Source organism: Syngnathus leptorhynchus, chromosome 7 (assembly GCF_054491065.1).
Source record: "Syngnathus leptorhynchus isolate UIUO chromosome 7, UIUO_Slep, whole genome shotgun sequence".
In the NCBI taxonomy this organism is placed as follows: Eukaryota; Metazoa; Chordata; class Actinopteri; order Syngnathiformes; family Syngnathidae; genus Syngnathus; species Syngnathus leptorhynchus.
This window is the reverse complement of record NC_141201.1, coordinates 6,730,617-6,753,869: the sequence shown is the minus strand read 5'-3', so window position 1 is coordinate 6,753,869 and position 23,253 is coordinate 6,730,617. Positions and strand designations below refer to the sequence as shown.

The 23,253-nt window shown below is 43.5% G+C and overlaps 1 protein-coding gene and 1 long non-coding RNA gene across 3 annotated transcripts; one reads left to right on the top strand and one right to left on the bottom strand.

The window, feature by feature from the left end:
* Positions 1–1,792: 1,792 nt before the first annotated feature.
* On the top strand, positions 1,793–6,955 carry LOC147054460 (uncharacterized). The gene is made up of 5 exons (XR_015066635.1): positions 1,793–1,922; positions 2,076–2,172; positions 3,077–3,162; positions 4,888–5,002; positions 5,886–6,955. It is a non-coding gene; the product is annotated as an uncharacterized LOC147054460 (long non-coding RNA).
* clpb (ClpB family mitochondrial disaggregase) lies at positions 3,279–23,061 on the bottom strand. 2 transcript variants are annotated; one of them, XM_085915858.1, is made up of 17 exons: positions 22,903–23,061; positions 22,428–22,840; positions 22,258–22,309; positions 20,477–20,563; positions 16,083–16,186; positions 14,744–14,872; positions 11,821–11,918; positions 11,309–11,423; positions 7,886–7,963; positions 7,107–7,162; positions 6,623–6,667; positions 6,336–6,497; positions 6,102–6,258; positions 5,904–5,977; positions 5,712–5,831; positions 4,834–4,938; positions 3,279–4,567 (listed from the first exon to the last, which is right to left on the bottom strand). In XM_085915858.1, the coding sequence occupies exons 2-17, from the start codon at positions 22,570–22,572 to the stop codon at positions 4,370–4,372; spliced, it is 1,725 nt and encodes a 574-aa protein (XP_085771984.1). In that variant the 5' UTR covers positions 22,573–22,840; positions 22,903–23,061; the 3' UTR covers positions 3,279–4,369. The 2 variants fall into 2 exon arrangements, with proteins under 2 accessions (XP_085771984.1, XP_085771983.1); XM_085915857.1 differs by having other exon boundaries at positions 22,428–23,061.
* Between the last annotated feature and the right edge of the window lie 192 nt (positions 23,062–23,253).

Here is a 23,253-nt window from a genome sequence, read left to right as displayed (position 1 = left end):
GCGTGGAGATGAAGAGACGCGCGTCTAAGCAGGTTAGAGACGAGCAGCGAGTGTTGCGTTCAAGTGCTGATGTGCTTCCTCAGCATTGTTTGAGAACAAAATTTCAACACTGGAAATCGCCACCTTAAATGACTCCGATGAATTTTTTATATGACATAGTTCCTATTCTTATGACAGGTCACTTATTTGCACAATGTAAAAGTGAAACGAATAGTACAAATAGAGAAACAAATAAAGAATCATTTAATAATAAAATTAATAATATAGATACTGTATGTATACACTGTATATATCATGATTATGGTAACAATTTTGATCATGATAATAATATTCGTAGTGGTAATAATTGTGAACTAATAATAACAGCAATAATAATCAATAATGTAATCTAATATACTCAGCAATGACAATGTACTCAATTGTACATATGTACATTTTACATATAACATATGTACATATGACATGTATGATTACATTATGCTGTACAAAAGTTAGACAAATAGATCAGGGAAATTAATTCAATTTTGATAAATAATTGCAAATTTGTCACTGAAAAGAAAAAAGCCCCATTGTGTCATGTAGATCCTCCACATACACATCTCATCTAGTAATGTAAAACAAAATGAATTGCATAATTATAGGCTATAATAAAATAATGATTATTTTGTAATGAATATCTGACGTTGAAATCATAGATGTGTTTATGCGCTGGATCAAAACAAAAGCAATACCAACTTGCTACAGACCGCGGATGGCGTATGGCAGGGCTCGTGACGCTAATGCAGAGAGGCAGGTTACTTAAAAAAGAAGCTTTTTTAAGAAAAAAAAAAAAGAGAAGGTCCCTGGAGAGCAGCATGCGGACGCGCGCCGCAGCTGGAGCGTACGGGCGGGCTTGCACGAGGATGATGAGGATGAGGAGGCGCACGCAGTCGTTCTCCAAACAAGCTAATTCGATCTGCAGCTCTGGCCCCTTCGCTCTCAAAGCAGCCCAGCGGCGGGGCCTCGGCGAGCTGTGGAAACTTAATTGAATTAAACGTCCCGCTAAACTAATTAGACTGCAATCTGCCACGCGAGCTGTCCCTGAGCAAGGTTCGAATTAGGCGCGATGGATTTGTCCCCCCCCCCCCCAACCCTTTTTTTTTTCTCCAAAGAATGACGGACAGACTGGTGGCTTCTCCTTTATTTGCCTTTTATGAATTCTCCCACGGGGGACAAGTCACGTGACCGCTCAGAGGTAAACCGGTGCTTGCGTAAGTGGGAGCGCGCACTTTTTTTTTTTTTACAATCCTGCACCGCAACAAAGACATTTGCCTAAATTACCTGGAGTGGGTCCTTTCGGGTGCGGGCAGGGAGACGGTGTGGCCATTTGAGGGACCGGCGACCAACGCGCGACCCCGAAAAAGATGAACCAGCACCAGAGAAGATGGCTAGAGAGTGTGGGCCTACGTATAAAGTCAAAACTTGATGAGTGGACTTAATCGATTTGATAAGACGAGTGACGTGCCTGCAAATTCTACGTTAAGAGCAGGGACACCATTTGATAATCGTGCACATAAAATACATGGGGCAGAGGCAATTATCGTGAATACAATGACTACATCTAATATGACCAATCCGCTGGCATTTTGTTTTAAACGTACCATACGGGTGTGTACTTGATATATGAAAAGAAATATTCATTTTAAATGACCAAAGAAGTTGTGGCTCCCGTGTTTCTTTGAAGAAACGGATTTAATTGGCTTTTCAATTACCGACAAGTCAAAATGTCCTTCCTGACTTTCCGTACCATGAGGAAGCCATGACAGTTTAATCAGGAAACACAACTCGTCGCCCAAATTCCCAAAAACTGCAATTACTGAGAGGGCCACACTTTCATTACGTTGCCAAGTTGTGTTTTCTGTGCCAAACACTTGTTGACTCAGGTACATTATTATTCTTCAGTTCAGTTTCCATCATCAAATCTTTTTTGTTTTGGCAGTTTATTCCCATTTTGCTCCCAACCACAGTCACATTGAACACACCAAAACACCAAACATACAAAGCTTGACTTTCTCCTGCATTCTTTTTCTTTGCAGCACCTTGAACTCGTCTCCGTTTGTCCTGACGGCAGAAGGTGGACACTAGAGAGCGAGCGAATCTGGAGGGAAGCTTATGGGCATGATGGAGAGCCAGGTTTGTGTTTCTCCGTAATCTAATCAGAGAAATGGCAGCAGTCAGAAATAGCCTGGCAAACACACTAAGAGCCTCTTCTCCTCCCCCCCCGACTTGTCTTCATCCTCGGGGAGGCTTGCATCGATGCACACGCGCGCACCTTCAGACCTTAAGTGCAAAACCTGATCCAGCAGCTACTTAAGACAATGAGAAATGTCTCTTGCTTACTTTTTTGCAGCGTGTTTGCTATATTTCAGAGAGACTTATTCTCATTGAGGCAAATTTAAGTCAAACTTGCAATCCCAGCCACTCACGATTAGATTTTAATAGTAGCCTACTCCGTGAAAGTTGACTGTTTTTTTCAAAAGACATTTGTAAACAACTGTTTTAATTTGAAAAGCAACATATCTCTGAATATTTTCTGGCTTGTTCCGGAACTAATCAAAAACGGAATGATCATTTTATGGTATGCATTTTCTGCCCTGTCAATTTGAAATGTTCTTGAATAAAGGGATGGAAATTGAAAATGTGTTATTTTGAAAATCGGATTCATTGAAAAAAGATAATCGATGAATTGTAAGCTGCTGCCCGAAGTTACACAATTATCCATCCAAATATTATGCAAAATATAAAAAAGTTGGCCAACATATTGCGAGTCATATTTAGATGAGAATGAATCTGCAATGCTGTGTTCTGATATTTCTTTTTTTTTTTTTTACAAGACCTATTGCATAAAATTATTATTTTACATGAAATTAGCATTTTACATTAAAAAACATTTGAAACATAAAACTATAAATGTAGATGAAATAACACAGCAGTGGATCATGAACTAGTTGACACCAAATTTGTTGGTGTTGTTGGGGGGTCTAGGCAGAGAATGAATCCTTTTTTTATGCCCCTGTGTGCTAATTCTTCCCTACAGAGAGGAAGACATTCCTGCCGAGTGTATGCGACGTTCTCTACACACCAGAATTCCAAAGAAATTCTCCTGTCATGTCATCTCACAAGGTAGACAAGCGTTATTGTCGTATGGTTCCCACCCACCCGCTCGCGCACACACACACACGCACACATCCATCAGCGATGTCAATCAGGACAAACACACACAACAAAAACTGGAGGAATTTGCTTTTTGTTGTGCTGACTTTTATTTCCAGCGTGTAGGCTGGTGCACATAAATGTGACAAATGTAGCTCCATTGCATCTCACTTGATCAAATATTCATGATCCATCAATTTGTGGGAATATTCTACTCTAATGTGGACATAACTCCTCACAATTAGCATGCATAATCGGGAGCGATTCACACCGCATAGCAATAATTTAACTGGATTTCATTCAATTTGATGTTCATGGAAGTGAAAAAGGGCAACTAAACCTTCCTGTTTTTTTCCAAAACAATCCTGGTATCATCATCCAATGAGATAATAGTCATCAGTTATTTTTTTTTCCCTCACAGCTTCTACAACCTCAGCACACATTTGTGATAAATAGAATCTTGTCACTATCTTATAAACATTTGTAATCATCGCTGTGAATGTGGCATCTGACATTTCACATTAACGACATGAATGAAGCGCAACTTACACAACTCTGCTCTAAATGATGAGTTTCCTCCTCTATTTGCTTGTACAGCGGTACCTTGACTTCACCTCAAGTCATCTCATCACAAAGCTAATCCAATTTTCCCCATTCAAATGCCATTGATCTATTTCAACCCCTAAACACACACATTTTTTTTCTAAATAAAAAAAATAGCACCACATTGTTAAAAAAAACTAAAATATAACAAAAACTAAAAAAAACAAAACAATGTAATTACTACTCTTGTGTTGTGCCTTCAAGGGTTGCGGCCAAGTGAGTGATGTCAAAAGCCGGAGTCAGTATAACCATTTACAGCTTGGTGTTTGAGCGTCTTGATCAATAAATGGCAAAAAATTCAAAAGATCTCATCACACATATGTTAATATTTAAGTGGAACAATTGATTCAGTGTGATTCAGTAGAATTTCAATTCAAGATAGGATGGCTTCGTCAGAGGGGGCGTGGCCTATTCAATGCTCACTTGTAATTCACATTTTTGCTTGTGACAAAAGGCAAAAAAAAAAATTTAATAAAAATACATCGTGGCACTCGTGCGTCAAGGTACGACTGTACATGTGTTGTGAAACGCCGGGCAGTGACGTGAGCTATGCGACAAGACCTTCCCAACCATTTTAGTGTTCGGGACTGAGCGGAGGGCGAATGTCCAGCGTCTTTGCCGAGCTGTCCTCCCCGACCACCTCCAGGCGCAAGCCGGAGGCGCCACGCTCCTCGTGGCCGTCGGACTGGACGGAAATTCGCAGGATGCAGCCTTTGGGCAGCAGCTCCTGCTCATAGGCCGCCGCCAGTTGGTTCACCACACGCCGCTCCACCTAACGCACACGAGACATCTTTGTTTTCTCCGCTTTTGTGGGGACTAAATTACATTTTGAATGTCCGAGGTTACCGGAACACGTTTGGAATGTTGATGGAAAAACGAGAACAAGGCTGATGACATTATAACCACCGATACGCACGCTATAACGGGATGGGGCACAAGGGTCTGCGTAAAACGATTTTTTAATTGACATGTTCAGTGAAGGGGATTCAGCCTTTTCAGATAGTTACGCTACCATATGATCCATATCTGTGCACCCACCTCATGCTTAATGGAGCGCGCTCCGTAATGTAGGTTGTAACCGTCCGCCAACAGGTCCAGGACGGGCCGATCCCACTGAAGGGTGATGTCATGGCGTTGCTTGGCCTAATGACAACAAAGAGAGAGAAGGTCAAGCCGAGACAGTACGACAAGAATGCAGAAGCGTAAGGTGAGTTGTCCGGCAGCATTTCTGCCGGCTCTAATCGACACTTCCCTAATGCGTTTTTATCAAATGCTAATCAATAGTAATGATCAGTGCCGCTCATTTAGCTCCACGCGTTAACCGCTTCAGTCGATGACGATGATGTAAACAAATACTACATCACCTGCGTTGAAATAATTCTACACATCATGTCCACTTGAATAACAATATGTTATGATAAAAAGGAGCCGCTGTATGATATTTTCCACCTTTCCGAAGAAATGTAAATTTTTTTCATTGGGCTCTTTCGAGACGTATTAATTCAACGAGTTGGCAGTGGCGCAAGTGCTGCGTACTGCATCGTAACGAGAGCTTGTGAACAGTCGCCCGCGGGGCCGAGAGTTGTCCATCAGGACAGCAGCTGTAATTTGAAGAATTAAATATTGATAAAGACTCCACATGTTAAACACTGTAATCACATTAGAATGAGCACTGATAATATTGATCTAGTGCGTGCGTAGACTGCAGGAGCCAGTGGGTGAGGTCTCCAACGTTAGATACGTATACCTATGTACGTTCACACAACTATGTATGTCAAGGATGGGCAAACGTTTTTTGTTTTTTTTGCAACTGATAAGATGTTCAAGGTCATAACTCCATTTGCAAATTGCGTTGCGTTACCTTCTGTAGTGAATTTGTGCAATATAAATGAAAGCAAAGACTTGATGCTCAGTACCTTCTTAGCCCAGAAGTTGAGCTCCTTGCTGACTAGCTGGAGCAGCTCAGAGTGACAAAACGGCAGGAAGTAGACAATTTCATTGATCCGACCCAGAAACTCGTCCCTCCGGAAATGTGCCTGAGTAGAAACGCAAGAATTAAGTTAAAGGCTGTTACTGGGTTATTCTTTCAGGTCAAAGGGCAAAGTTACCTTAAGGATTGGTCGAATGACGGACTCCTTAAACTGTCTGGAAATTGTGATGTCATCACCTTTCTGTGCATCCTCTGAGGAAACCATCATGAGCATTTGCACAAATGATAAGCAATGCAAGAACTATATCAGAAGTTGTCTCTTTACAAAGGTGCCTTTAAGGGGCGTGGCTTAAATGAGCATTTATAATCATCTCACCAAGATTAGCTGCCAACTTCCTGCGGGTGATCTCCTCCGCTTCCTGCCGCAACTGGATTCCATGCTGGGCAATTTCATCACTCGCAACGTTGGACGTCATGATGAAGATTGCGTCTTTACACTCTATGGTCTTACCCTTGCCGTCCGTAAGACGCCCCTGGGAGCAAAGCCACCGCAAACGGCCTTTTAGAACTTCAATAAGACGAGCGCCGGGTCATACTCGTTCACACAAACCTCATCAAAGAGCTGAAGCATGATGGTGAGGACGTCGGGGTGAGCCTTATCCACTTCGTCAAACAGCACCACGGCGTTGGGGCACGCCTTCAGCAGCTTGGTCAGCTGACCTCCTTCCTCATGTCCGACGTATCCTGGTGGTGAGCCGATGAACTTGGCGACCTGGAGCCAGACGTACGGGACAAAGTGATTTTCTTAGCTTGACACATTCAAGGCTTTGGACAAAATGTGTCCATAAATATACTGCGTGTTGAGTATTTAGAAATCGAGGCAGAAGAGCAAGGTACCTCGTGTTTTTCTTGGAATTCAGACATATCCATCCGGATGAAGCCCTGTAACGGCACAATGGTTTGGTTCAGAGAGTCCCAACAAACTGCTTTGTGCACTGAGGGTAGCAGATTCAGTGAGTCTGGGTCAATTGCTCCTATAACTGCCATGGAAATGAAAACACTATATTTCTCCAGGCTGGAAAAACTTTGGACCAACTAGGGATGGAAATGTCAAACATTTTTAGAATCTGTTATTCAGTGAATTATTAATTTCGAGAGGCTGAAATCAGAAGATTTGGACAATCTTTAAACAATAGCTCAAAATGATGACTCAATGATTAAAATATGAGGAGGTGGATTTCTTCGAATTTTTATTTAATTCATTTTGACTTGTGCACACACTCACTCACCGTACATTATACAACATAAGGAGAGATAATAGTTGTAGCTAATATTTGGTTGGTTGGCGATGCGTTTGTGTATCGTGTAGGCGTGACGTCACCTTTTTGATATCTTTGTGCATGTAACGTGCCACCTGTTTCGCCAACTCTGTCTTTCCTGCGAAACACAGCACACTCAAATTATTCACCAACACACTTTGCAGCAGTTCATATTCTTTAAAAAAATAAAAGCAATATTTTACATTTCGGGGAAACTTAAACAAAAAAAAAAAAATAATCCACTTCCTGGACACGAGGGGTGATCTGTCTTAAATCTCAGTGACGACCTCTAAAAAGAGATTTCGATCTTTAAGAGGCCACTTTTAAGATTGTCTGGAAAATACTCAGCATCTAAAGGCTCATATTAGATATTGATGTCTTGTGTTTGGTATGCAGATGCGTGCATGTGTGTTTCTTGTTGCTGTGTTTAATATTGATGTCACTGTCGCTGAGGGCAACGGAGAATATGAACCGTGTCGGTCCTCATCTATCTCTCGGGCCTGCCATTTTACCATCTTGAACTTTTCTAGCAATCGCCCCATTCCTTAATGTCTTTCTTCCCTTTGCACTACTTATACCGACTAATACTAATTGTGGCGAGGCGTGCAACAGATTGTTTCGATAACATTCGTGTACCGAATTTTCAAGGTGACGGAATTACTATTACAATCTTGGCCAGTCTGTTATCTCTGCTAGAAGGACAAAGACTCTTCAGTTTTGAAGAAAGCGTTGTGTTTATTCTGGCAGCATGCTCTAAGAGGCTGTCAAGTGTTTGGCTGTTACCTCACGAGAACAAGCTAGCAGAGGAAGGGTTAGGGTTCGAAACATAGAAGCGGTTTACCGATTCCCGACGAACCCAGGAAGAGGAACACGAGCGGGTGCTCTTCATCGTACCAACCGTTCTCCTTCCTTCGGATAGCTGCGGGGTGAATGAGAGAAAAGGAGGGAGGGGTGAGTAGAAGGCTATTATCAGAAACATTTGCATTTGTTGACTTTGCTTTGAGACCCATTTGACCCGAGTTGACCCGACGGCGGCTGGTATCCCAGAAACTTTGATAAAGGGGTGTTAGGGCAGGGATGAGAAACGGGTCAGATGCATTTGGGTACAGAGAGAGAGAAGACGAGAAAAGCCAGTGAGAGAGCAAGACGAGAGACCTCCAGAAAGCCTCTCCTTCCCCCCACACAGTCAGTGGGGCCATTAGCCAACAGTAATTGCGTTAGCCTCCCTGGCGCGGCCATGGCAAAATCAGTTTAGCATGGATCGCAGCCTCACACACACGCACGCACACACGCACACACACACACACGCACACACACGTTTGCTTAAAGAGGAGTGCCTACCCAACCCTGCCATCACCCCAGCAACCACACTCGCACGTACACAAAGGCAGGATGATGAGCTGCGCGGCGGCCGAGTCAACAGTGCGGTTTCCGACTGGAGAATTTAGGCAGGTCGTGATCATGCAATCAGACTCCTGCGTGAAGTGGATCTGAAATCAACGTGCAGTATTTATTTTTAATGTTGCTATGCAGTAAAAGCCAGATCATAATGAAAAGAAAAAGCAATATTTCGTATGTAGCGTTTTGTGAAAGTGCGGCTACATTTGTGTCACTTTTCAGCAAAATAAATTTCAAAGAATTTCAAAAAAAAGCAAAAGATTTCAGCCCCTTTTGCCTGCAGTGTGAATATCCACCTGCTTTCAGCCTATCCTTGCTCCTGCCTGCTCTGGAGTCGAACACAAGGACTAGCTCTATAACCACACCCAACGGGCCTTTCATTAAAAATCGAGAGTGCACTGCGCTGAATCTCTTCCGTGCAGAGCTGGAGAAGCAACCTACACATACACTTGAATAAAATTACATTATGAAACACTTCCTGCTCAATTATTTGAGCTGCTGCAGCCAAGACAAACTAGTGGTGCTTACTTCCTGCACAAGTGCTATAAAGTACTGCAGCCAAGAATAGATGCTCATTGTCAAGAATTGATACTTGGCAGAGGTGGAAAGATGATGATGATGGAGGCAAAGATGGTGAGATGCGGGGAGGAACATAGATAATGGGAGGAAAAGGGGCGGGAGGAGGCAGAGAGATAAAGAGGGGGCTGATGGAGATAAGCAGACAGACAACGAGGCTGAGAAACAAACAAGTGTGTCAGAAATGGCCGCCGAGATGAAACGTGACAAGCTCCGTCTGTGTTATCAATGGCTGCGTGAATGACAGCGTAACCTTCTGTGTGCGTTTTAGCTGATTGAGAGCGACTTTGACAGAAGGACGCATTGACATTTCTCAGAGGAGCCTGACAAGAACACAGAAAGGAAGGAGGCACACAACAAATGAGCTCTCTCGCACTCACACACACTCGCTCAGGCACACACACACAGATGTGTGTATTGGGCAGGTCTGGTCGGCTCTAACATGATTATAGCTAGATGATTCTCTTCAATAACTCTTAGCCCTGAGAGCTAAACCTGGATCAATTTAACCTCCTTCCTGTGTTTGTGTATTTGTACTTTGTGCTAGTGTTGCTGCAGGCCTTGCTGTGTGATAAGAAGGCCATTCACCAAAGTTTCCTTTGTCAGAGTGTAGAAATAAGTCCGTGCATCATTTTATCGAGAGAGTAAATCTCACGTTTATTTCAGTGTAGCATTTCCGAATCGATTGCCTCGGCTACTGTAGGTTGGTTTACCTTTATAATTCCCAAGGGTCAACAATATGATTATATACATAAATGTATCATGTTTATTACTTTATGTCGAGTACAATAATCTACAGCTGGATCAACTCTAATATTTTGCCCATTTTAACAATAAGAAGAAAAAAATGGCTGACGGTGAAGATATTTTAAATATATCTACAATGTACTGATGATAACATGCTCTAGCTGATGGATGACTTGACTTTCATCCTCCCTCTTCTGTGTGTGTGCGTGTAGGTAGGTGCAAGTGTGTCTCGGTGACTTTAATACATCTCTGGGATCAATAAACTGTTCCCTTATCAATGTGGCCACGTCTTGTATGGCTTTCAGGACAATTTGCCATGATAACAGTCACCATTTATCACCATCCCAAAGAGCCGTCCGTGATTCACTGCAGCTCTGCAAAGCAAAAGCTCGATCTGGTCTGTGTAATTTATGTCTTACACATTTGCGGTTTATTTGACATTTGCCATAAAGAGCCATTTTGCTTCTACCGGTTAATTAAACAGCTACTGTTAGGAAGCTTTTGCTCCGACAAAAGGTATTAAAGTTTACAGTTTTCGGGTTCCACCTTTGGGAGGTAGTTGATTAGCTTGCAAAATCGAAACTGAAACAGTTGCAACATTGTAAAAATAACACATAGCCTCACTTGGGCGCACACATACACAAACGGACAAAGGCACATGCACACACACACACACACACACACACACACACACACACACGGATCAATACCAGGCCTCTCTGGATGCCCGGTGTAATATCAGCTCTTTACTGTCTGCTGCGTTATTGTGCTCTAACTCATCCTCCTTCCTCTTTGCACTAATCACCGCCTCCACTGTCAACGTTTCCAGAGTCCATAAAAGCATCCTTGGATGGAAGAACCTCACTGGAGACTGAAATACCGTTGAGATGGAACTACAAGAGATGGTGAGTTGAGGCCCTCGCAGCTACCCACTGACATACTCCCAAAATCATATTGCACATTTTCCCCAAACAGAAGAAACCGCAAAAGTATATCGTCCGAATCCTTTTGTCCTCTTACTGTCTCTCGTCTAGTCGAGAACCTGTGAGGAGGAGAACAATGATGGGGAGATTCTATAGGTAGCATGGAGGCCATGTAGCAAATGTCGAAAAAAAGGCAGAAGGGGGATGGAGAAGGAGTGGGTGTGATGGAGATGGAGGATTGAAGAGAGAAAGCCAAACGGGGGAGGATGGTGGGGGGGGTCTGTACTATGTCTCCCCTCTCGGTAATCGCGTTAACTGGCGGCTCCGAGCCTGGCCTCCTTCAGCTGTCTCTCGCGCGCATACGCACAGCACCTGTGTACCGCGTCTGACAGACAGCGCATTCATCACAATTAACCAATTACGCCATCCACCGCTCTGTCTGAACCCGCCTCCTGCTCGAGGACCGCCGGCCAGAGAAGAAAAGAAAGCGGGGGAACAAAAGCAAAAGAAAACAAAACAGTGGCCGACAGCAAGTGTTTGCGAAGAGTTGCGCAACAACGTCGTGCGGGTTGAGCTTCACGTAATGTTCTCTATCAATAACCAGAGATGCGGCTAGTTACCTGAAGCTACGGTATTGATGGCCCCCTCCTGTCCGATGATGTGCTCCTTCAGCCTCCTCTCCAGGGGGAACCTCCTTCTCTCCTCCGCCTCCCGTCGAGCCTGCGCCTCCTTGAACTGGATGGAGGAACAGAAGTCGTTGAGCTCGTCCTCTTATTTCAACATTTGGGCTGTTTATTTGTATGTGGATCGAAACATCTATCAATCAGTAAACATTGTATTGTCAAAGAGAACAAGACACTTTAGATTGGTCTATAAGACCCACACGGGGACTGAGAAATTGTCGAAATTGGTGACTTTGACACATTTGACCATAAAGACGTTTTAACCTCAGTTAACCTCTACCAGCTTTCACATTTCTGATTCTCCATAGCAGCTGCCACTCATACCGTACGGACCTCCCGATGAGTATTTGTGTGTGTCGGCGTGATGCACGTCAATCAAACGGATGAAGGGAGCAGGAAATAGCAACCTTCTTCTAATTGCTTGTACATTCTGCCGTGTGTGTGTGTACCTTGCCCTCCCACTCCTGCAGTAGTGTGCTGACTTCTCCATCTTTGGCATAGGCTCGTGCAGTGTGTCCCAAACCGTTGGCCTGGAGAGGATTCCCACCTGGATGTGAACACACGTGGAACGCAGGTTGGCAATTTAAACATATTCATTCGTTATCAGCGGCAGGTTCCGAATGTCGATGAAAAAGTCAGCCTAAGGGGTCACACAGGTTCAGGAGGGGGGGGGTCACAGAGGCACTGCCCTACATCCACACACAATAGTTACAAGTTGGGGGTCCACCTTCACACAAAGCACATAAATACGGACACATGGGCAAAGGTCAAGCAGAGGAAGGGTTCAGTCGAAACAGCTTGATAGAAGTGAAGAGACCATCAATGGCAGTCAAACGTGATGACGCAGCATGTATGGAGCGCGCTAATGTCTATGAGGATGGTTAGCGTTGCCTTCTGCCCTCACTTTAAAGTCCACAAGCTTCCAAACCAATCACACGATCCACTCGCGGAATGAAGAAAACATTCAGCGCCACAGTATAAAACTTGAATAATGCAGTTTCATTCCGGCAACTTTGAATGCTTAGTGAGAACATCATTTCAAAATTCGTTTTTCGTAGAGCGGGATCATACGTTCGAGACAAAAAAAAAAAGCATATATGCAAATGACATGCGCGGGGGGTTGTAATCACTTTAAAGTACACAAATGGAGCATCAGTGAGAATCAGATGAGTAAGCAACACTCAAACATTCTCCGTGTGTGCAATCAATACGGATGATGGAGCGTGTTCCCGTTTGTCTGAGCGGCAACCACGGAGACTAATAACGACATCGATAAAGCCCGAAAAATTGTGACCTGCTCATGAGGCTATTGATTCAAACAGTAATATACTGGCACACCCCACTAAAAACATGAGGGAGGAAAGCAATAAGGTGGGTGTGCGCAGATACACACACAAACGCACAACATAATAAATAGCATCATTTGGGGCTTTAATATCAGGCCAACCCTCTGGGCCATAGCACTTTATAACTGGATCAACACTAACGACACACAACCACACCACAGTTGAACACTCCAAAACACGCACACACACACAGGATCCCTTCATTAGGAGTGCTTTAGTTATGCCTATTAGGGTCGCCCTCCCCTTTCCTATTTCCTCCGCCTTCTCTTTCACAGCAGCTGGCAGGAGAGAGCCCCTGCTGGTCTTTGTGCGTGCATGTGTATGTATGTGTGTGTCCTTGTATCCGCATTGTGTGCGTCTCGGAGCATGTGTGCCCGCCGTACCACCACCTACAGAGACGTTTTAGAACAGAAGCCCCCCCCCCTTGGCCGCAGGCCTGATGTGGAGCCTTGGGGAAAAACTCTCCAGGTAGGGAAGAGGGACTTGTGGTTGTGCGGAGGGACCCGAGGGTGAAGCCAGGAGACTGTGATGGATGGAGATGTGAGTGAAGGGCCGACTAAGGCCAAAAGAGCAAACCCAAGGCAACTATGGTAGGATGGACTTACTAACACAGGGGAAATAACAATGTATGGGACACACACAAAAGTGTACATACATGGCACACACATCAAAATGTCCCGAAGCTGTGGCTTTCCAAGTTTTTTTTGGTGTGTAGTGTCGTATTGAAAAATGAAAATATGCTATACACTGAAGATAAGAGAGCTGTTAACGACCCTGACCATTTTTTTTTAATGAAGAAATTAATGTGAGGGATAAATATGCTACCCCCAATCAATCACAAGTAGATTGTTCTGGTTGTCTTAGAACACGTTTCAAATCTCAGAAACTGCTTTATGGAAAAAAAAAATAAAAAAAAAAAATGGACAGTGTGGCATTGTTTGTGGCCAGTGTGATGTCCAGATGGTTATTGGTCACGATAGTGGCGCCAAGCAAGCAATGATGGGGCCCAACAGGAAACAGTCAAACCCAGCCTTAATTCAATTGTTGTCCAAAACAAATGCCCTGGCTTTGTGAAACTTCTTACCTTTTTTTTTTTTTTATTATTATTCAAAAATGCATCTACGGGAATGCATGTGATCGAGTTACACAGGGTGATTTGTTTAAGTGTGCTCACAGGGGCAGGGGTGAAATGGGACGGGCGGCTTTGAACGCACCATCCATCATGAATATAAACAAGACATTAATACTCGCGATATGGTGCAGAGATTGCATAGTGATGTCATTTCACCCAAAAAAAAAAAAACAAGTGTTAAAATCAGTAAAAGGCAAATGGCATAAACCGCAATATCGACATATTACTGCCAAATGAACGAACGCTCATGAATACATAGACGGGGTTTAAATCACTGACGGACAAAGACATTTTGCTCCGGCACACATACACAAAAGACACACTTCCTGACTGTGAGTATGGTGTTACCCCAAGGGCATGTTCTGTGCGGAGGTCACAGTTCAACTAGGCCTGGCTTGTTTAAGAGCTGCTCGCCTGGAAACTAAGAGGGGGATATTCTGCCTCCAGGGTCTATGAATGTATGTGTGCGTGTCCGTGTGTGTCAAACGACAGGTGCGAGTGTGCCGGGGGTGGAAAAAGAACGCCGTATGAACAAGTGATCAATTTCAAATGTGCTTTGTAATATTATGGATTCACTCAAGGGATGTACCCGTTCAAGTGGTGGAAGACTGCCAATGTGCAGAGACGGACGGTACCACACTAGAAGAGGCAAATTCTATTTCTACAGAGCATCTTCTATAGTTGAATGGGGCCAAACAATTATGAATTAAAAAAAAAAACAATTCAAAAGTTGTACAAAAGATGGAAAGTGGTAATAATAAAACGCAGTGGCGGAGCTAAGATGTTTTTCTTGGGTGGAGGCTGTTAAGGATATTTCAACCCCAATTTATTTGTATTTTTTTTTATACAAACGCTGCTAAAGATTCATAATATGGAAATGTTGTGTGACATTACCAAATTGGAGAAGCATGCTGACAATGCCCAGGTCATCAGCGAGTGTAGCGTAGTGAAGTGCTGAGCAGCCACGGAAACCAGCCCTGCTGCTGAGCCGGCTGCTGAACTCGTCCTCTCTGGACACCAGCACTGCAGCAAGAGGAAGAGAGAGAGCGAAACATGACCAGGAAATATTTGAATTTGATTTGAGAGACTTTTGCAAGCAAGTCCTGACGTCTAGACTTGTTCTCATAGGTTGGGTGATTGATAAATTGATAGATGATTACAAATAAAGCAAAACTGTATCAGACTAGATGGAGCGTTTCAATCCATAAGAACTCTCCCCAACTTAAAAAGTAATTTCCACAGTACGTTCTAATGACAGCAGCAAGCGGCGACGACAAAATTAACTTCCCCGTTTCTCACGTTAAGAGTTCATTTTCACACATTTCGGCCCAAGGATGGGATTCGTGTTTAGCTGTGTGCTCACTAACATATATTGCTCTCTCTTTACTTCTCCTTTCCATAAGAGCACACATCTTTGCCACTCAATCATCCTGCTTTATTTTTTTTTCCACCTTCTTCTCCTCCTCCTTGGCATCCATCAATTCCTTTCATCCCCCCCCCCACCCTCCCACCCACACCCTCTATCCCAATAACTTTGTCTCATCCATTTCTTGGCTTCCTCATCATTCCACCTAACTCCATCAATCCTGCATCCCTCTATCACTGCATGGTGTCCTCCATCTTTAACTTTGCACCATACGTTTTTTTGCTCCTTCCCTGCCGTCTCTCCATTCCTTTCCTCCTCCTGTCCTTCATCAGTCTTCTTCTTCCCGCATCTCACTCTCAACAACAGTTCCTCTCTGCAATGTGTGTGTGTGCAAGAGAGAGAACGAGAGAGAAAAAGAGAGAGAGAGAGAGAGAGAGAGAGAGAGAGGGGCAGGGCGGGATAATCAGAGCTAACTCAATAAAGCGTCGCAGAGGCCCCCCTAGCCCATCCATCAGTGTGCATCTGGGAAACGCTTCCCCACGCTGTGCTGGCCCCACGTGGACTCAAACCTGACAGCCATATAAATGTCTGCAATATACATATCCCATATAAATATGTCTGCAGAAAGGCAACACGGGCGGGCCGGGGAGGGGACGAAGCGTGTGTCAGTGCCACCCTGCCTTGTGGATGTGTGACTGTGTGCGCAGCTCAGGAGGAAAACAAATAACGTGCACGACTAAGTAGAAAACATATACAATGAATAATACACAGGAAATAAAACGTGCAGATATGCTAATCGTTATGCAAAAATCGAACGTAGCGTACTTGTCACTTGCGAGTCGTATATATGCAATATATGTATATTACCTTCCAGTGAGTGGATGCCTCTCTCCCTTGAAGTGTCATAAACGTTGTTGAAGTCATCTCCAGCATTTGGGTCAGCACCAGCTTCGAGCAGAACCTTCACCACGCTGGGGAAAAAAATTGAAAAATGTTCAATCAAATGAATACAAATAAAACACAGTGACAGAGCTAACGTTAAGATCCACTAATATATTTTTTTTTTATACAAAGGCTGTGCCATAATTTTAAATGATAAACACCAGACAGACATATTTCCCTATTTGCATCATTTGAGTTATGTTCATTTCCTTGACAGAAAATTTCAAATCGGCCTATCGTAAATATTTCAAAGCAATATTGCATCGGTTTTAAGGATTTCATGGTGGTGCACATTCTCACAATAAAAACCCAAGCGTTTGTCCATACCAAAATGCAGACACAATTGTTGTGATTTGATACCGTAATATATTTACAAAAGTTGCATAAAAAAAAAAAAAAAAAAAATCACTTTATGTGGTCTAATGGGTTTCCATAATCCCACCCATGCTGTTGCTAATGATGCGGATCGAGCGACTAGACCAAGCACATGCATATGGAAAAAAGGCCTGCAACACTCATTCAAGGCAGACATAAAGACAAGAACATTGGCCTTGACGCTTTGCTTGGTTCACCTCTTGTCTTGTCTCGTTACGGCGGCTACAGCCCAGTGACCACTAGACACTAGTCTGCCTCGTCATATGTACATAAGAGTATATAGTAGGGGGCAAAGGGTCGGGCCCAGTTTCCGGCCCCGTATGGACATGTGTTGTCCTTCATTGGTGCGTACCGACCGGCTTTGGGAACCGACACGCACTACCTCGGCAACACCATTCACTGTGACGTGATTTCAGGTACGCAAAAAAAAATGAATAATGGTGACTTGGAGCTTGAGACACAAACGTAAACAAGCACAAAACGCAACATATAAAAGATGGTCGAAAGAGAAAAATAGACTTTTTGTCATCTTCGTCTTTGTGTCTGACATTGCCGAGGGTGTCTAAAGGACTATCCTCTTTTGTTACTGTATCCCTGTGACCGGAGAGGGGGGGGGCTGGTTTGGTTGACCCACGTTGGGCTCTTCTCTCACCCTTGCAAGCACTTCTACAAACACACGGCCGCATCCTCACAGGCAGCAACCTAAGAGGGCTGGTCACACGAAGCTAGGCAAGCCTGTGCAAAGAAATGAGGTGGCGTGAAAAGCTTTAATAGCATCAGGAAGGTAAACAGCCAAGGATAAAGAGTGGAAAGCTGTGGAGGAGGCAAAGGAGGGGCAATGCATGAAAAGATGGACGGGCAGATAAAAAAAGATAAAAGGAGGAGATTTAATTATCAGAAGGATGCTGCCAAACCTAACGAGCTTTTGAAACAGAGTTTGTGTAGTTTTGCTAATTAACTGATGATCAAGTGACTAACTTTATTTGGGAGAAGTTCTAGCACTCATTTGAGGCCGATTCAAAGGAGATGCAGAGGTTAATTAGGTTTAACTCGCTTCCTACAAGGAATTGTTTAAAGTTGGAGACATCCAATTACCATATTATCAGTTTGATGACAAGATAATATAACACGCAAGGTTAAGAATGGAGCCTCTTTGGCAGACAAATGCTTAGAAGATATATGAAGTATTTTATTCGACACGTAAAACTGATTTGAATCGGAAAAAAACGGTTTTAGCTGCGATTGCGTCGAAGTCAACCAAATCGAATGGCTCCATTGTAAAATCGAAGCGTCCTTGTATGGCATTGCACCTCATGTAATACGCTGGTGCTGAAGTTGGTATATTCCAACTTTGGACTCCACCGGTGCCAAACAAGTCACTGGGGGTCTTTGTATCCCCTGCCCTGAAGGGAAGACAGGAAGCAGACACTTCCTTCGCACCCGCAATAGAATAGACACCCGAGTCGAACTGACCATCCATGTCTCTGACCACCTGGCCCAGACGCTGGATCTCATTTGACCCTCCCTCACCTAATACACGCCCGAGGTCAACTAGGTGCCGGGAATGAGGAGAGTCAAATAAGTTGTGTAGGAAAAGGGATCAGATTAAAAAAATATGACAGTTTTGTCACTCGGAGGCCAACGCCCTCCTATTTGCCTTCTGTTATTGGTCCGTCAGGAGTGTTCATGCACAACTTGCCAAAACCATGACCTTTCACCTTAAGGGGACCTCAACTTAACCAGGCACCGAGAGCTCGCTGAAGCATTTGACAAAGAACATTTCAAGTTAGAAATGATACAAACCATAGATTCATTTTATATAACCAGTGACAAAAGCTTCGGGACCCACATTTTATATTAACGTCATTTTATTATTTTGTAAATTTCCTGTGGGCCCTATTGCATACATGAGAGAATTCCGTTGTTGCTCCTTGCCCTTCAGTGACTCCCTACTTCTATCCATCCATTAGATATCTACCACTTATCCAGAAGAGAACCACTGCATCGCTCGCTCAGTCCACCCTCCCATCTCGACTCCCTCCATCCAGCCACCCCGTGGACAGCTCGGGACGACCCACAGGCGTTACACCCGGCTAAGCGCTCATTGTGCACGTGAATACGGCGAGGGAACCATAGAGGTAGCGAAATAGAGATCGAGATGGCTATTGTGTGTTAAAGAGTGCAAACAGTGGGCCAGGCCTTGCGCCTCCCCGATTTAACCCCACATCAAAGCCAAGTCAACTCATGCCCACCCACTGAATGTCTGACCTTTCATTCTTACACACACACACACACACACACATACACACACCACACACTTTTCTGTTAAAGTCACATCTCAACACTTACATTTGAATGTCTCGTTGATACTCCGCAACTATATAACTGGTCTGAAGAATTGACACTTCTGTCCAATGTACATTCAGTTGGGCAGGAATAATTTTTGGGCTACAGGCTAGACCTTGGTTATGAGTTATGTTCCCCCGGCTTTTCACTTAACTGCTGCAAATAAAGTTGCGTGTGTGACTGAGTAATAGGCAGTTGGCCTATAAGATATTGAGTAAAAACTCTTCGTGGCTTTGTGTGCATGAACGTTCACGCTTACTCAGTCTTGTGTACGTGCGCCCCGTGAGCAGCGAGAGCTGCGTGAGGGATGTGCGGGGAAGCAAAGCTCCGTCTTCCCTGCAGCAGTCACGGCTCACTAGGGGGTTGGCGGACGGGATTAAAAAACCGACGAGTGTCATCTCTCGGTTGAGTTATAGCACTCATAACGCACGCTGTGACACATATCCAAGCCAAGTATGGACATAAACATCAAATTTGTAACCAAAAAACAGTTGACACACCGCATCATTAACACGTCACACACGCTGGCCATCACTCAACACGTGCGTCGTTTACATGCTCTAACATTAAAGTCATATGAGGCCACTGAAAATCATGTGTATGTAAAAATAAGTCCCGATGAATATTTAAACAGCGTAATAGCCAATGCAGAAAAGCGGTAATCCAACAAAGAGAAAAATGTACAGCACAATAAGGGGACTGTGCAGCACCATTTGTTACTCGGTCGTATAAGCGCTCATCTCGTGTTAGGTTCACCTTTGAGCTACACATTATGTTTCTCACAAGCAGGTGGGGTATCTGGAAAAGAAAAAAAAAAATATGACCACAGAGTCCTGATAGAGGGGTGGGGTGGGGGGGGATCTGCTGAAATTGGATTTGGCCTGGTCTTAACCTCGGCCCCTCTCTGTGTTGTGTGTGTTCTGGGGGCCAGCAGGCTAATTTAATTTGTTGGACCGAGAGACGGGGGACCGGGTAAAGACCTTCTGTTACTCTCAAAGTTGCACTTCTGAGGACCTGCTGTATCAACGCAAGCGGGGACATGACACACAATAAGTCAAGCAGACAGCTGGATGATTCGGAGATGGGGCACCAAGACATGAATGACATTATTCAAACCACTACCACCTTCTGATGCTTTCTTTGTTTCCACATCTCTTACGCTTTACATCAAACTTGTACGATACGTTCCCAAAGTAAGAAATAAATATAGTATATTTTTTAGCAGTTAAACGAGGTATTCATAATCATAATTACATGCCACACTATAGCCACAAAACTCCTAAATTAAAGATAGCATTATAAATGAAAGACGGGAACTGTCACTGTAATTTTCTGTTTTGTAACAATAGGAAATGACAACATAGTAATAATTGAGGTCAAGAAATTTCGATTATTTTTTGGTGCAAAATAAGAAAATATTCAACGTAAACAACATTAAGGAAAATATATTTCTTTGGAACACTAAAATTATGTCTTTAATTTTCTTCTAGTTTCTAAAAAAAAAAAAAAAAAAAAAGTCAGTCATTCAGTAAAATACATCAGGTATGATCATTTCCTCGTAATTTTGTGTCTATTGAGTCAAAAACATAAACACACACCTGTGGTGACGGTTAATGGCAGCCACCATAAGTGGGGTCCAACCAAGACGGTGTCGGTGATTTGGGTCCACCCCTTCCTGCAACAGTCTAGTGAGACATGAATCAGAAAGAATAATACTTATTTTTATATCATAATCAACATCAAACATTATGGGAAGTCAATGTGTCCAGGGGACCAGAACATTCTACCTTTGCCCAGTAAGTGTGTAACCCAGGTGTGTGTTAAGTTCTGCGCCTGAGGGTCTGCCATCAAGTACTTTGCAACAGCGTACTAAATGAGGGAGAGTGTCTGTGTGTGTGTGTGTGTGTGTGTGTGTGTGTGTGTGTGTGTGTGTCCATCTGTCGTCTCTAATGCCGTACAGGCAGACAGAGTGTTTGTTTACAGTCAACACTATGGCCTCCATGTAATCTGCACTCCATTCGCTGGGTCTGTTTCGCTCCCTGGCAGTCCTTGGGCAGGGGACAAATGATTTACTACTGCGCTCTGCTTTGCAAGACACACCACCTTGAGTTTTCCTCGGGATATTCTGATTAAAACATTTAAAATATTTGCTATAACATTATAGGTCTCCAAAATTTGAATTCCCCAAAGACCCAGAGTCAAATATTATAAGTGGAAATTAATATACTGTATTTAGTCATCTTTCGTTTCTCTCAGTGTAATGGCTACATGTCCAAGACACACCTTGGCCCCTGACATTCTTGGAAAAACCTCAAAGCACTTAACACATCTGTCTGCTTGCACTCTCACCTAAACCATCTGTCACATGTGCACAGGTAACCCAAGCTTATAAATAGACACGCACAGATAAACACACAGACACGTGGGAAATTCTACGGCACCATCAAATATGTACTGCACTCCTATTTGGCCATTTTCTGATATTTACAAATGATCAAACAAGTGGCCAACTATCTCGAAGCAGAAAATTTTGCTTTTGTTTACTGCCCTCTATTCATTATAATAGTGCCCGATACAGTTGCCTGTTGCCTATTTGTTCTTCAATTGGATCTACACTGTATATATGCAAAATACTATCCCTGCATTAGGTTTGGCCAATTTTGTATACACTTATGGAATTAATGCAAGTTATTCTAAATGTCATACATGATCACATTATGCACATTTCTACAAATAACAATATTTTCTTTATTCAAGGTTTTACTTTGCAGTAAATAAAGTGAGCAAGTGACCTCTATTTGCTAGAGTATACATAGTGCTAAAGAACAACAGTACAATTACTTCACAGGCAGAATTAATTATCTTTATGTCGCTGAAAATCTAGACATGAGAAATAGTTCTTGGAGTCCCAGAAACAAAAATGTAAATCCAATATCTGCAGGGCTTTTCTGCCACCTGCTGGTTTACAGATAAAACTGCAGCAACATGATGCTTTCATAGCCATGTGACTTGGTAGGTAGTCTTATTGAATTAATCTACAATTGCAGTTCCCAGGTGATACAAAACATAGACAAGATATAACAAGAAAATCCTTCAGTTCACATTCACTTGTAATCATCAGTCCAAATGGCTGAAGAGCAAATAGAAAAGTGAAGTGCTGCAGTTCCTAGTAATTATTTATGAATGAAAAAATGAGCATTATTTTTTTTTGAAAGTCTGCAAACCATGCTGGCTCTCACAAGCTAGTATTGGTATTAGGATGCTTGGCACAAATCATAATTACTTTCATGTGCTGTGTTGCTCATCTGTAGTACACCACAACTCATTTGAGCAGCAAGCACACTTTTTCCTCATGATGTGTAGTCAACAAGTTCATTACCTGGCCAAATCTTGGGGGTTATTGGTTCTTGCTGCCTCCAAAAGGGCATCACCTTTAAGAGTGAAAATATAATATATAATACCAATATAACATACATACAAACGTGCAGAAATGAAAACATTGATGAAAATGAGTTGTATTGTTACATCAGGGCACCTAATCTACATTACCTTTGTCATCAGAGTCTTTCTTCAGGCAGAAGGCCACAGCAGTAGCAGACAGTAGGCCAGCAGAGGCCAGTTTCAGCGGGCTGGCGCCTCCACTCGAACCCCCATCCTCGCCTCCGGCTCGCTGACCAGCGTCCTCCCAGTACATGTTGTTGTTGCGCCCTCTGCTGGCCAGCGCGGCCCAAGAGCTTCGGCGGTTCTCGAGGTTTGACAGCCATCTAGGGGCGAGGTGGTGATACTGCACCGACTGGTTGACGCTATTAGCAGCGATGTCATCAGCCAAAATCCCCCGTCTTGACACCCGGGAGGTGGACACGATCGGGTTGCGGTTGTTATCCACCGGTGGCTCTCTGATTATGGGCTGACACGCAGAGGCGCTCGAACTAGTCTGGAGAACGCGCCTGCACGGTGACAGGCTTCGCGACCTTCGTGTCAACAATCTAGTGGGAATAGACGATAACATGGCCAAAGAACTCACCCGGATCTGGGAAGAAAACGGCCAATGAAGTTAAGCACGACAAGCAGATGTCGTGCAGAGTGAAACGGTGACGCCGGAGTGCCTTTACTGTGTAGCTATTTACAACATCCACACGCATTCAAACGTTTCCCTCATCCTCGAATGGATAGTGCTCGAATGGCGCGGTGCAGTGTGGGATATTGAGTCTCGTTGCGTCTATTATACAGTAATGTACGCATGTGCATTGGCTCAACGCTGTTATTTTATGTTACAGCCGCTAGACGGCGCCAATTCACAAAAGATCAAGATGACAGGTCGTACGTATTCCAAAACATGAGTTTAATATGTTTGTTTGAAATAGGTTTTAAATGG